Source organism: Aedes albopictus, chromosome 2, assembly GCF_035046485.1.
Source record: "Aedes albopictus strain Foshan chromosome 2, AalbF5, whole genome shotgun sequence".
Taxonomy (NCBI): Eukaryota; Metazoa; Arthropoda; class Insecta; order Diptera; family Culicidae; genus Aedes; species Aedes albopictus.
The window spans coordinates 490,882,444-490,897,942 of NC_085137.1; the positions used below are offsets into that span (position 1 = coordinate 490,882,444).

A 15,499-nucleotide genomic window follows, 5' to 3' on the forward strand; every position below is an offset into this window, starting at 1 on the left:
GTACCCTCTGTAGATTTTTTTAGAAATCCGTACAAGAACTCTTTCAGGAAACCATCGACGGATTGCATTCAGAGATTCTTTAAGAAAATCAAAGGTTCCTCCAGAAATTTTCCCAATGATTTCTTTAAAAACCAATATAAAGATTCCTTCAGAAATTCATCCAGAGATTCTTTCAGAAATTTCCCTAAAGATTCCTTTGAATTTTCTCCAATGTCCATTTGTTCAAGGATTCCGAGTCCAAGAATAACTTCTAGGGATTTCTTACAAAATTAATTGATGGATTCTTTCAGAAAATTCTCCAGGAATTCGGTCTTTAAATCTACCTAGGTACAGAAACTTCTCTATCTATTGTTTCAGAAATTCCTCTTTGGATTCTAAAAAAAACTCCAGTGGCTGGATTCCAGTGCACAATTTCTTCGAAGAGAAGAAATTTTCTTCTATTGCTCATCAGCAAGAAAATACTCCTTTCTTCTAAGAAAAAGTGCGCCGGAATTCGCCTACTGGTCTTCCTCCATATATTTCCTATCCAGGTAGATTTCCCAGGCAACAATTTGATGATTTATCTGCTTTCAAGAGGTTTTAAGAACCGTCATAAAACCAAGATAACTTTGTTTTTCATTTATGTTGGTTCTTTCAACCTCCTCGAAGCAACAACACTTGGCTTCCATGGGTTCCTTCAGAAACTTCACCGAGAAATACGTTAGAAATATTACTACCCGAGCAGAAGGGCATACCATACAAATACCATGCGAAGAGCAACATGTGCTCTATTACCTAAAATTGTTATTACTTCGTTATTCTACGAAATGTTATGAGGACATCACAATAACAGTTGGAGGTATTTGAGCAGAGTTTGGTATTGATGTAGTATTTGTTGGTTTAGCAGTGAAAATAACCGAAGAACAAGATTTGCTATTACATCATTAAGTCATCGAACAAATGAAACATTTAATAACAAGAAATGTTATTAGTTTGTTATTCAATAACTTTGGAATAACAAGTACAGCACTTGAAATTTTTGGTATGCATTCATTATTGAAATAACAAGACTTGTTATTTTCTAGGTGTTATTTATACAAAATTTTGGTTTTCCTTTTTGTTATTTTGCCTCTTATTACCACCTAATGAAGGGCATATCAAGGTATGATAGTATTTAAGATAAATACCTTGATATGTTATTCACTTGTTATTTTCTTCTGCTCGGAAAGGATTCGTTTAAACCTCCACTACTCGCTCTATTGTATTTTGTACATGTAACAAAAAAAAAAGTTTTGCGGAACACCACAAATTTATCGTATCCTACGTTGGGCGGCACATTATGGACGACTATTAGTAGAACCCTACAAATGCGCAATTTTATTTTCCGCATAAGGGGCCTTATTTGAAAACTTAAATACGAATAAGGAAATGGAACATTACAAATGCACAGAACGCAAACATACAATACATAACATAAATTGTGCCCAGTTATCTAAATAGAGAACGTAGTCCAATCTCAAGTTAACGAGGTTTCATTAAAGTGATTGGTCTATCAGTCAATCCTGTGATCGTATTATTTCTGGCGGGTTGCCTTTTATTCGCAGTATTAGTTGCTTACATACTTTGTGATTTGTCTAGGAATTTCTAATCCTAAGGGGGCATCTTTGATGTTTGATGTCTATGTTAGGGGACAGCTTGTGTGTTTTGTACTGGATCGCTGCCCGAAATAACTGGGGCGCTACAAATGCACTTTAAAGTTTGGGGACAGGTTCACAAACCAGAGTATAACCTACGATACAAAAAAAATACGACTAAATGCAAACGTAACAAACACGTTGCAAAAAGCTTGCTTGTTGTACGCAGTACCAGCGCGATGGCGGTGGTTACGAGTTACGGAAGGTTAAATAATTTATCGGTAATTTCTCTAGGGATTCCTTCAGAATTTTCCACAGGGATTTCTTTAAAAATTCTTTCGAATCCTTTATAAATTCTTCCAGTAGTGGTTCAGAAAATTTTTCAGATATTCCTTCAAGTATTTATTTAGAAATTCCACCAGTCATTTGTTCAGGAATTACTCTACGGATTCCATTGAAAATTTCCTCATTTTCAAAACTTTTTCAGTGATTTCTGCTGAAATTCTTACAACGATTGTTTTGAGAAATCACTCTTACGGTTCCATCAGAAATATCTCCCGGTATGTCTTAACAGGTCCCTACAGAATTTGTTCAGATATTTCTCCAGGGATTTAATCAGTACTTCTTTCAGAAATTTCACAAAAAATACTGAAGATGTCTGAAAAAAAATATAAGTATGAACTTTTGTAGCAATCCTTGAAGGAATTTCTTATAGAATCCCTTAAGGAACCCCAGGAGAAAATTCGAAAGAAATTTCCGAAGAAACCCGTGGACCAAATGAATGTTTTGAGAAATATCGTGAGTACTGAAGCAGTGCCAAGAAAAATTCGTGGAGGACTTTCTGGAAGAGTCTCTGAAGTAATTTTCAAAGAAATTCATGGACAATGACGGGATACTATCTAAAGGAATCTTTAGAGAAATGCTTGCTTATATTATTCTAAGAAATCCTGCGAGAGTATTCTTTCCAAAACATTTTTGATAAATCCTCAAAGAAGCTCCAAAGGCATTCCAGGCAGTGTCCCTGAAGGTAATCCTAAAGAATTTTCCAGATAGTTTAAAAAGAATTCTTGAAAAACTCATAAAAGGAATTCCAGCAAGAATGTCCCTTCCACATCTCAGGAATCCAGAACATTTGGAGATTTGCAGCTCTAATAGAATGTTCACGCACCTGATGAGCATTGAGCATTATATATATATTGTCTACACTTACATGTACAGGGGATAGACGAAATGATCGGGAAAGGCAAAATTTTCCCTTCTCAATTTTTTTCAAATAGCTGGAACTTTTCGAGAAGTACATCAAATGTTCTCAAATTTTTACTGTAAGTTGATCAAATAGTTGTGTATCAGTGAACAAAATTTGGAAAAGATCGGACTATTCTACACGAAGTTATTTGCATTCTAGAAAAAGGTATAATTATTCGATAGCCATCTTTGAGCTGTTATATCTCCGGATTCAATGAACCGAATGCAATGAAATTTTGACGATTTATGACTTATATAATGAGCTTTGAAGAACTTTTGACTTAACTTAAAATTCTAAACACGGAATAAAATTATAGCAATTAGATTATTTTTCTAAAAAAACACCAAATTTTCTAAAATTTCAACATCGTTTAAAAATTTAAGATTGTTATTATAGTTCACTTAAATTCCCTCTTATTGTCTTGAGTACAGATATGTTTTGAAAGAAAGTAACAACATAGCCGGCAATTTATTGAAAAAGTAATGGGATGCATATTAAAAATATACCAATTTACTATAAAATTAATAAAATCGCTTTTAACTTCGCTTAACTTTTTCGAGAGCTAATTATATAAGTCATAAATGGACAAAATTTCACTGCATTCGGTTCATTGAACCCGAAGATATAACAGCTCAAAGTTGGCTATCGGATAAATATACATTTTTCTAGAATCTTTATAACTTCGTGTAGAATAGCCGATCTTTTCCAAATTTTGTCCACTGATACACAACTAGTTGATCCACTTACAGTAAAAATTTGAGAATATTTGATGCAATTTTCGAAAAGTTACAGCTATTTGAATAAATATTTGAGGAGGGAAAATTTTGCCATTCCCGATCATTTTGTCTGTCCCCTGCATCAGCGTGCTCCGTGGCGCACATACTTTGGGAAGTCCTAATCGAGCAACTAATGCCCGTCGCCAAACCACACGTGTGTAGGTGCAAGTAAGTACTAGTTTGCACCCGCCGGAGCACATCGACCGACCGACCGACCAACCATTTCCAAGGATCGGGCATGAAATGGTTTGCAGCTCATGCTGGAATGACAGCTGCATTGCAATCTCCCTGCAGCATCAAAGGCGGCCTCCCCGAGTGGTGTTGCTACCGATGAGTCGTTAGTAGTACCTACCTGCCAGAGCCCACGACCAACCACCTTTGGGATGGTCTGGTTTGGGTTATGGCGAAAGCTTGTCAGGCTGCTGGATGCAAGAACGATAAATAACGGACATTTCTGGTACACGCAATGCACTGCACACGTGTGTAATGCAGCTTTGTTGCACGTGCTACACCGTACCTAAGCGTGGCTTTCGGAATACAGGATTAATGCACGGATGATGGATTACATGTAACTATTTTGGATATTAATGGGCTGATGACAGCAGAGTATCTGATAGTAGCTAGTAGAGGGAGCAAAACAGTTGGATTAAATGGAACTAGAATTCTATTCTCCCATATAAATACTTTCAAGAAAGTTTTTAATGAATATTTTGTACAGGTTTCTAAGAAAACAATAAAATAATGCAAAAAGCTCAAGAAACATTTTAAGCATTTTTATTATAAATAGAGTTGCGAAAACCTTCAAAGGCAGCGAAAAATAACTAAATCGAATGATTGAAGTTCCATGACGGCTCGCCACAAGAATACACCGAATTAGTGATGAGACTGCCACTTAGGGAAGTAAGCATTTGATAAATTAATTTGATAATCACTATTTTTATTATCGTACTAGCTGTCCCGGCAAACTATGTCTTGCCAAGCTGGTGTGGTTTGACAACTGTTGAGCTCATAATTTCACCGCACTCTAGATTGCTTTCATTTCGATCGTGTTGATTTCCTTCCCAGCTCATGAAAAATCAGTTATTTATTAATTTTCTTACTTTTCTAGTTGAATTTCGTAACTTTTTGTACATATAAACACAGCCACCATGAAAACGAATCAAACCATGCAAAAGTCATCCTGATCGGTTCAGCCGTTCGTGAGTTTTGTTGCCTCAAAGGGACTTAAAACTCATTTTTATATATATAGATAGCCCCCGTGTTGATAAACATTGGAGGATTACTGTTTATCAGACGAAACATTTTCAAAAGTACCTTCAATATCTAGGCAACAACAAAACTATCAGGAAATGATATTAAAAACAATACTGATTACTGATGTTTAGCAGAAAATCTTTTTCTCTCGGGAATCTGTATGTACCACAATTTGTGAAAGACTGCAAGACACGACCATAGAAATGACTTTAAATTGACTCAATCTTGACTCTGAACAGATGAGTATTGCTCATAGTGGAACCGAGTGTAAGCAAATCCTCACCAACTATTCCAAGAATTTTGGTTCGATCGATCCCATTGCCGCTTCTTCTTTGAACCTTCGAATGGAGCTTTCTTCCTTTGATGGTGTTAATCAAATTTTCAGCCAAGGCCAGAGCCAGAATGCGTACAATTTCCACCTAATTGAGCATTTGCCTGCTCAATTAGCTACGCTCTGGTGAGCTAATAGGTATGTTCTGCAAACTCATCAGTATCCTCGTTCCAGAAGAAGGAAGTATTGGATATTTTTGGTAACAGGATTCATCCCTCTCATATGTATGTATGTACCTTGCTTGTTTCGTTCACATATTTCACTTCATATGCCTCCCGCTCTCCAAAGTTCAAATTCGTCGAGTTAGAAAATTAAATCCCATCACCATCATCGTCATCATCACGAGTAGGTGACAGAATTATACTGGCATTGCGGTAGTGCTTTCAAATGACAGCTAGTCGGCACCAACCACAGAAACCAGGATTCCACAAACCGACTAATCTGCAACTTGACATGTGTGTGAACGATGAGGCAGCCCGTGAGTTTGTGAGTTAGTTAAGCCATATATGCTATTTGGCATTGAGGCAGATGTCACGAATCAAGCAAGGCAGTTATGGTGGTCAGCGCTATGAAAACCACCGAATGCCGCGCATCAAAATATGTTAAAGTCAAACACCAGGTTATGGTTTGCCATGCTTTCTACATGACATCAGATCATTTGCTGGACTACCATGGGAACCATATTTTGAGCGGCATCGGTTAACTCTAGTGGGACAAGTTTAACCAAACCATTGAAAAATAGATTTGCAAGTTGGGTAGGTGTACCAATTATGGCTATAGTATCAATTATTAGCCATAGTCACCCTTTAAGGGGCTGTTCATAAACCACGTAGACCAAAATTTGGCCATCTCAGACACCCCCCCTCCCCCCTCGTAGACTTTTGTCCACACAAAAATTTTGAAATTTGTATGGACCGTAGACTTTGGCCAGACCCCCCCCCCCTCCCCCCAAAAAGTCTACATGGTTTATGAACGGCCCCTAACGATATAAATCAACAAGAAATTTTTTGTGAACAACAGATCATGTTTACACAGGATGGTTGCACTCATTTAAACTCCATATTTTGCTCAAATTACGGTAGAAATAAATAATTTTCCTTAAAATTTTGGCTTCCTTGCACTCTTTTTCGCCATAGTGTACCAGTTATGGCTAGTCCCATAAGGAATGCACGCAAATAGTGCGAAAAGGAACCGAAGTTAAAGAATGTAACCATAATTGGTACAGGGTTCCTATCATTGGCCCACGCTATAATAAATGAGCGATTCCAAGCAACAGCATCAAAATTAAGGAAATTTTTTAATTCATGATTTTCTATTGAACTGAAACTTTGCACAGTTTTTAAGTTCCATCTAAATCGTCATTTTCCGATATCAAATTTTTATTTTGAATCACGACTAACTTTTCAAAAGGGTGTATGTGAAAATGGTTCAAAAATATTCAAAAATCTGCACAGCCAAAATGGTTCGTTCGATTGCAATAAATTTTTCAGCAAAGTTAGATAACTAAATGGTGATTCCTAAGAAAATATACACTGTGAAAAAACATCTTTTTTAACATTAAAAAATATCATTTTTGTCACAAAAACTCAAATATCTCAAAACCCTATCTTTTTACCAACGTAATTTTTTTAGGGAAGACGGTCCATTGTATTAGCAATCTACCATAAAAATTTGGTGATGGTAAACTAATAAACAAAAAAGTTATAACATTTCAAACATTTCACAATTTTCACATTTGGTAAATATTTTTTTCTGTGTAAATTATTTCGATCAGAAATCGCAGTTAGATGCAGATTTTATTGTTCAGCAAAGTTAGATAACTAAATGGTGATTCCTAAAAAAAATGTACACTGTGAAAAAAAATCTTTTTTTAACATTAAAAAATATAATTTTTGTCACAAAAACTCAAATATCTCAAAACCCTATCTTTTTACCAATGTAATTTTTTAGGGAAAACGGTCCATTGTATTAGCAATCTACCATAAAAATTTGGTGATGATAAACTAATAAACAAAAAAGTTATGACAATTCAAACATTCCACAATTTTCACATTTAGTAATAATTTTTTTTTGTGTAAATTATTTCGGCCGGAAAGCGCAGTTTGATGCTGATTTTATTGTTAATGGCCTTGCGGGAGTAAAACAATCTGTTTTTATTATGTATTATGTATATTATATGTACAGTACTGTTCCGATTTTATCACGCCCTCCGCGCATTAGTCGTTTATTGATTAATTTGCTGTTACATTTGAGGACAAGTGTTTTCCCTCTTCTTCAAGATGAATGTTGAAAGCGTGTTTTGCAACGTTAAAAATATTGAAATGGGTATAAATGTTGAAGTATATTTCAAAGCATTTTTGAAAAGAGGCGTGATTAAATTGTTTAAACAGATGTCGCTGATGGTACGGTGGCATGACTCTCTGCACTTAGCACTTCTGGCAATTTCTCAGTTGTTGTCGTTTTCGAACTTCCTGCGCCCTGCTTTACCGATGATATACAGATGGCTCGTTTGTCAAAGTCTAGACGGCAGGACGTGCAAATGCGTAAATTTGTATTCAATTTGGGCATAACCAGTCTCTTTCAGTTTATCTATGAGATTTCGTAACTCTTTTGAACATTTTTTTTTTCACAAGCGGTCTACAAGAGAGCGTTGAGTTGAAGACCTTTGAGAAAGCGACTGTTCATGTTGTTCGTTAGATTATAATAAACAAAATCACTTATTAGTTTTAACTGACTAGTTTGGTGTTGTTTGCTTGGACGAAGAAAAAATTTACTATAAAATTTTTAATATCCATAGCGGTAGTATTTTTTTGCTTTTTCGTGAGCATTTTCATGGTATGTATACAGTAAGGTGGCCCACACTTATATGAAAAACAAAAATTTCGAAAAATGTCAAGTCTTACCTTCTAAATCAGTTGTTTTGGAGTCCCAGAAGCTACGTTCAAAATTTGAGCAAAATCGGTTGAGCCTAAGGGGGCGCTCAAAACGCTTGAAGTTTGTATGGGAAAACTTGGCCAAATGTATGCAGAAATTTTAAGTTTTCGAATTTTGCCACCAGGTGGCGCTGTAAGCGTTCAATAATCAAACCCTTTGGTCTTATTGTAGGTGACTATATGCCAAACAACTTTGTCGAAGACCGCAAAGTGATCCAACTTCTGTGAAAAAAGTTATACCCTTGGTAAAGTGAGGATAAACTTTATTGTTGTTTTTCCAATACATGTAAAAGAATAATATCAATAATGAAATCTCACTACTTTGCCTCACTTTGCCTAGGGTATAACTTTTTTCACAGGCGTCGGATCACTTTGCGGTCTTCGACAAAGTTGTTTGGCATATAGTCACCTACAATAATACCAAAGGGTTTGATTATTGAACGCTTACAGCGCCACCTAGCGGCAAAATTAGAAAACTTAAAATTTCTACATACATTTGGCCAAGTTTTCCCATATAAACTTCAAGCGTTTTGAGCGCCCCCTTAGGCTCAACCGATTTTACTCAAATTTTGAACGTAGCTTCTGGGAGTCCAAAACAACTTATTTAGGAGGTAAGACTTAGCATTTTTCGAAATTTTTGTTTTTCATATAAGTGTGGGCCACCCTAGTATACAGACAAACAAACGTAACACTGACGAAATTTTCATTGACCACGCCTTTAACGATCATTTTGAATCTTGGTTGTGGCTTTCATAACCAGAAGAGTGCCCATCGTTTTTCTTTGCGTTTGACGTTTCACACTAGCGCCTTCTGATGACGATATTGCACAACGCAGTGTTTCGTGAAACATTTCCACCAGGTGGTGGTAGTGTGAACTGGGCGATGGATTTTCACGAAAATTGTTCTAGGCGTTTTGTCTGTTTGTCTGTGGTATGTACCTCTCATGCATTTGTTGTTGTTGAAGTTACTCGCATTTTTTCGATCATAAAGTCTGTTCTCTAAGGGCCGATTTCTTCACCTCGGCTTAACCCGTAAGCCAGGCTTACCCATATAGTTAAACCTGGCTTAACGCCTAAGCCAGGGTGAAGAAATCGACCCTAAGAGGTATTTTTTTGCAGATCAACTAGACGTATACGCGTATATATAAAACTTTTATTATTTATTATTCAACACTATCAAGGGATTTTTTCACCAGTCACGTACAATAAAAAGTATGACAATCTCAATATTTTTGATCACAACACTGGATCGCGTGTAAGGTTCAAATAGATACTATAGTAATTATAAATAATCAAACAAAAATATCATGAAAACAACTTGTTTAATTCATGCGGTAGCCTTTACAATAAAATCAGCATCAAAATATAGTTCTCGAAATAATTTACACAGAAAAAATTTTTTTTTTTTTGTTACTAAATGTAAAAATTGTGAAATGTTTGAAATGTCATAACTTTTTTGTTTATCAGTTTACCATCTCCAAAATTTTATGGTAGATAGCTGATATAATGGGCCATTTTCCCTAAAAAATTGACGTTGGTAAAAAGATAGGGTTCTGAGATATTTGAGTTTTTGTGACAAAGATCATATTTTTTTATAGTAAAAAAAGAAATTTTTTACAGTGTATATTTTCTAAGGAATCATCATTTAGTTATCTAACTTTGCTGAAAAATTCATAACAATCGAACAATCCGTTTTTGCTGTACAGCTTTTAGAATATTTTTGAACTATTTTCGCATACACCCTTTTGAAAAGTTAGTCGTGAGTGAATATGAAGGTTTGATATCGAAAAAAGGCGATTTAGATGAAATTGAAAAACTGTGCAAAGTTTCAGATATTTTTGAAATGGTCGCTCAGGATCGACTGACATGACTCCGTGGAATTCCTCAAATACTAAAAGTAATTTTGGCTCCGTTTCTATATTTTTCCTGTAAAGTATCGAAACTAAGTTATCTTTTAACATATTGATGACATTCGTTGGTCTCCTCGTTATTTTTGTATGAATAATTTTTCTTAGGTAGTGCCATAATTGGTACAGCCACCCTAGTAAAGCAGGGTACATTATTTGTGTTGGGTGTATTAGAAATGCAATGTTTTTATCCGCATTTTTATATGGTTATTAGGGTGAATTTCTCTGCTGGTGTCGTTGTTGGCGGTCACCAGTGAACCCAAGTACACGAATTCTTCAACCGCCTCGATTTCATCACCATCGATATAAATTCGGGGTGGCGGGCGCGGTGATTCCTCCCTGGAGCCCTTTGCCATCATGTACTTTGTCTTCGACACATTAACGACTAATCCGATTCGCCTGGCTTCACTCTTTAGTCGGATGTACGTTTCCGCCATCGTCTCAAATTTACGAGCTATAATATCAATATCATCAGCGAAACCAAGCAGCTGAACGGACTTCGTGAAAATCGTTCCACTCGTGTTTATCCCCGCTCTCCTGATTACACCCTCTAAATCGATGTTGAACAGCAAGCATGAAAGACCATCACCTTGCCGTAACCCTCTGCGAGATTCGAAGGGACTCGAGAGTGTCCCTGATACTCGAACTACGCACATCACTCGATCCATCGTCGCCTTGATCAATCGTATCAGTTTGTCCGGGAATCCGTATTCGTGCATAATCTGCCATAGCTGTTCTCGATCGATTGTATCATACGCCGATTTGAAATCGATGAACAAGTGATGTGTGGGCACTGGGCACGTTGTATTCGCGGCATTTCTGCAACACCTGGCGGATGGCGAACATCTGGTCCATTGTAGCGCGTTCACCCATAAATTCAGCCTGATATTGCCCCAGGAACTCTCTTGCAATCGGCATAAAATTTGAGAGAGTATCTTGTAGGCAGCGCTCAGTAGTGTGATCGCGCGATAGTTCCCGCAATCCAACTTGTCGCCCTTTTTGTAGATGGGACACACGATACCTTCCATCCATTCCTCCGGCAATACTTCCTCCTCCCAAATCTTGGTAATGACCCAGTGTAGTGCTCTCCCCATTGCATCTCCACCGTATTTTAGAAGCTCGCTTGGTAGTTGATCTGCTCCAGCGGCTTTGTTGTTTTTCAACCGGCCAACCTCCTCTTCAATCTCTTGGAGGTCAGGGGCCGGAAGTCTTTCGTCCTGTGCACATACTCCTAGATCTGTTACCACGCCACCTTCGGTACTTGCAACGTCGCCATTGAGGTGCTCATCGTAATGCTGCCGCCACCTGTCGACACTGTGTGAGCGTAAATGAAGTTTTATGTATCGCGACAGGAAGCATTGATATATTCAATTTTACACTCTGATGCACTTTCACATAATACAAATCAATCAGAAAATGCTAAATTGACACAAGCAGCTCCAAGGCCCAACAATCAAGATCAAAGATTGGAGGTCAGCAGATGCGGTAGCCTGGTCGTCGACAGTGCACCAAGAATCGATTTCAGATTAGCTGCCGAGACAATCATCATTATGGGATTGAAATTATAGACAAACAAGTAGTGTTTGATTGCAGGCAGTTAGAATGGCTCTTGTGGTTTGGACTCGGATAGAGTAGAGCAGGTATGGAGTTGTTCAGCCCCTATAGTCATATTAATTTCCCACGATATCATGCATGTAGATGACGATAACAAATTGTGACTAACATTGCTTCCCCCGTAGACTAATGTGCAATAAATTGATGGGATTCGATAAGAGTACTAATTAATTGAATACAACTCTAATTCTTATTTTCATTTCTGACTACGGTCCTGCCGCGGCGGTGTAGACTTTGAGAATCAGTGCGAAGTTGCGATCCATCTGCAGGCTCCGGAAGAAGAGGGTAACAATTGTTCTCGAAGTAGTGCGTTTAAGAAAAAGTAGATTTGTCTATGTTGTCCGATGTTGTGGCAGTTGGTAATCCAAAATCGAATCGCAAGAAAATCCCTCAATTCTATGCAGTAAAATATGATCGATCAAAATCACGATTCCTTGCGACAAGCTTCGCTAGTAGATGGTGTACGTACCACTGTAGTTTTGATTTGACGAGCGCATGACTCCAGTGGTTCAGAGAACAGACATTGTCACCTGTTGATCTAAGTTGCGCCTGTGGCCTTGCATGAAAATACACTAAATTAGCATGTTCATATGTTGTTACAAAAAATCAATTGATAATATGACATTTTACAGTATTACAGGTAAATTATTGAACCAATTTGTATGGATCCAGTTTCATTATGCCTTTGAAATCCTCAGTATATGAAACAAGCAACGAAGAGATCATTCACTATGAAATGGCTAGACTACAACAAGTCAAGCGACTTTTTTCAGACATCAAGGAAAAAATGAGAATTGATTTTTTGCCATTTCCAGCTATTCCAATGGCAAGTATGACTGAAATAGACCTAAAATCTTGAAGCATTTAAAGATTTAGTACGTTGACAAATTGAGAGAAACATTTTTGAAAAAAAAAATATCACTTGTTTTGGTGGGATTCGAATCCACGACTCCGTTTCGCCAGTCCGACGCTTTAACCAACCAAGTCACAGAACAAGTTACGATAATGAATAATAAATTTGCATTGCCCAACAAAATGCCTTGAAATGGCTTGGTACACATAATGATTTCATATCCGTTTGGCCACTGAAGCAGCCATCCAAAAGCAATTTCACGCTAGAATCAAACTGGAAACGAATTGGTCACAAAACGATGGCGGTATTTAATTAACAATAAGTAAATTAAATACATCTGCCTGTACCAAGCGAACTCAGCCAGCAGCCGCGGAAAAGCCTAGATTCGTTTCGCATAACGCTTGGAGGACCGTCTCACTCTCGAACTTCCGGTGCTTCCGTCCGCGTGACAGTCAAAGTTATCAACTAGCAGTAAAAGGCATCCAATTTTACGAGCTCATTTTACGACCGCGTCAGTCCCGCCAGTAGCAGCAGTCCCGGAGGATAGCGAAGTGCCCGTTGGCGGCATTGTAGCGCACACGGCTATAACAGTGCTCCCTTTGGCCGTAAAGATGGACGCTGGACATAATTACTGCCACGGGTACCGCAGCAGCTGGCTTCGATGTGTACATATCTTATTTAGGGATTTGTTTATTTTGGTTGAGTAAATGATGCTGCTGCTGCTGCTGCTGGAGAAAGTCTGTAAAAGGTAATCTTTCTTCTGCTCTGTTGCAAAGCAGATTGTTACGGTGGACTGAATCAGAACTCGGGTTCCATTTAAGCAACAGGAAATAAATTAAGCGTTCAAGAAAAAAAAAAGCATTCCGTCAGTTGAAAAGTAGCACTAAATTAACTTGGGTATGAACTGTTGTTTTCATGTGAATTAGGCTCTAAAACTATGCAATATGAGTATATTTGGTATAGGAAAGATCCAAGAACGGCGACGCAACTGCCCCAAATACGCGTCATTTTTCACTTTTTCCTTCGAACAATGCCACCCGATCGAGACCCCCATCGCAACTCGAAAATCCAAGAAGTCTGTAAAAGTTCCAGGATTTTTCCAGGTTTTTTTTCAAGGTCTTCCTGTAAGAAATCAGAGGGAATCCAGGCTAAATTTTGGCAAGAAACTGCAAGAAAACCTAGTAAAAACTGTAACATCTCAGAAAAAAGTTCAGTGAGCACCCCCGGGAGGAAATATTAAGGAAATTTAAAGAGTTACTCTGAAAACCTCTAAGAAAAATCCCGGGAGGCACTACGAGTGAAACTTGCTAGGAAATACAAGAAAAATATCGGAAACTTCTCCGGAAGAACTTCGACAAGAATCTCGCAGAAATCTCGAGAGAAACTGTTCGAATAACTATGGAAAAATCCTGAAGGAACTTAGGATTTTGGAAATTTTTTGAATCTCCGGAAGGAGTTCAACGGAGTTTCTCGTAGGAAGCATATCGGCAAAAGCTGCGGTAACAACTCTTAAAAATTCCGAAGAGCAAATACGTTAAAACCACTGGAGTAGGAATTGCTGTAGAAATCCAAAAAGATCAGAAAAAAGTAAAAGAGAGAACCATAAGGAGAAATCCTTAAATGAATTTTAGAATTAATTCTGAAGATGTTTTACTTGATAATAAGTCTTACGCATTTTTCCTTAGAAATTTTACTCAATTTTCAAGAATTTTTTTGTAAATTTTTTGAAAAATATTTAAAGTTTGCAAAATTTAGGCTTATTTTTCAATATTAATTAATAATTGGAAAATTTCAATTTATAATTAAAAATAATTTCAATCTTCATAAAGTAAAAATAATTTTCATCAAATACACAGAAATACCCTCAAAAATTAGGTAAAACAATTTAAGAGAAAATGCATCAGAAAATGTTCCTCTCAATCTCTGAATTGATAATAAGTTTAAAACATTCAAATTTCCGATCGAATTTTTACGCGGAATCCCGAAATCTCTCAGTGAATTTCAAAGATTGCAGGATTTTTTCCTGGAATTATTCCCGAATTCCTGTCCGAGTTTCTTCCGGAGTTCAATTCGGATTTTTTTTATCATAAATCATCCTCCAGAATCCTCCTTATTTGTTTCCCTTAATATTTTTTAAAGTTTTCTAGAGATTTTCGCAGGATTTGTACCAAATTTCCTCCCTGATATTTTTCGGAGTATGAAAAATAATTTCCTGAATAATGCCACAAGAACTCATTGATGGAACTTCAACAGAAATATGCATTTAAGACATTTCAAGAGAAACCCTGTGAGGAACTCCGTAAGAAGTCCTTAGCTGGGGCATCCTGGGAAAAAACATTGGAAGAAACTCTGAGTGAAATTTCGGCAGTATCTCCGGGAGAAATCATGCAAAGAAAACTGAATGGAATCCGTGTTTCAGAAACTTCCTAAGAATAAACCAAGGATAAATTGTCGGGATGATTTCCGGAAGGAATTCTTGAGGCAAACCTTGGAATATATTTTGAGAGAGAATATCAGAAAAAACCATCGAGAGGAATTCCAGAAGATGATTCAGAATGAAATTCAGAAGAAATTCTTGGAGGAATTTAAATTAAGCCAGAGGTAGAAATTGCGGGAGTAATTTGGCAGAACTCTCGATTATAAATTCATTCCTATTCCTGGGAATTACTTCGGAGGGAATCCTAAGAGGAATTCTGGAATGAAATCCGAGAAGAATTTCGTTATAAATGTTTTTTTGGACTACCTGGAACAAATGAGTCCACGATCCAATTGTTGAACATTGATATTGCCTAAACTGTTACCATGAGTGTCAGATTTGGTTTTCAATTTCAACCATACAGGGTCGCACCAGGGGTATTCCAGGACGTTTCAGAAGGTCCTACGGTCATTCCAGGGGAACGCAGGGGCGTTCGAGGGAACCCCACAGGGTTTTTGGGGGTTTCATGAGCGTTCCATGCAGTTTCGATGGTGTTT

The 15,499-nt window shown here is 37.3% G+C and overlaps 1 protein-coding gene across 6 annotated transcripts in view; it reads left to right on the forward strand.

Moving 5' to 3' along the window:
• LOC109423306 (uncharacterized) overlaps nucleotides 1-15,499 on the forward strand; it is a 764,938-nt gene that overhangs the window by 724,863 nt on the left and 24,576 nt on the right. For 4 of the 6 annotated variants that reach the window (XM_029870594.2, XM_062854204.1, XM_062854205.1 and 1 more), the window contains one exon: nucleotides 11,905-11,958. The exons of the other annotated variants lie outside the window; for them this stretch is intronic. In XM_029870594.2, coding sequence (XP_029726454.2) covers nucleotides 11,905-11,958 — 54 coding nt within the window. The remainder of the gene's footprint in view (nucleotides 1-11,904; nucleotides 11,959-15,499) is intronic. 6 annotated transcript variants of the gene reach the window in all.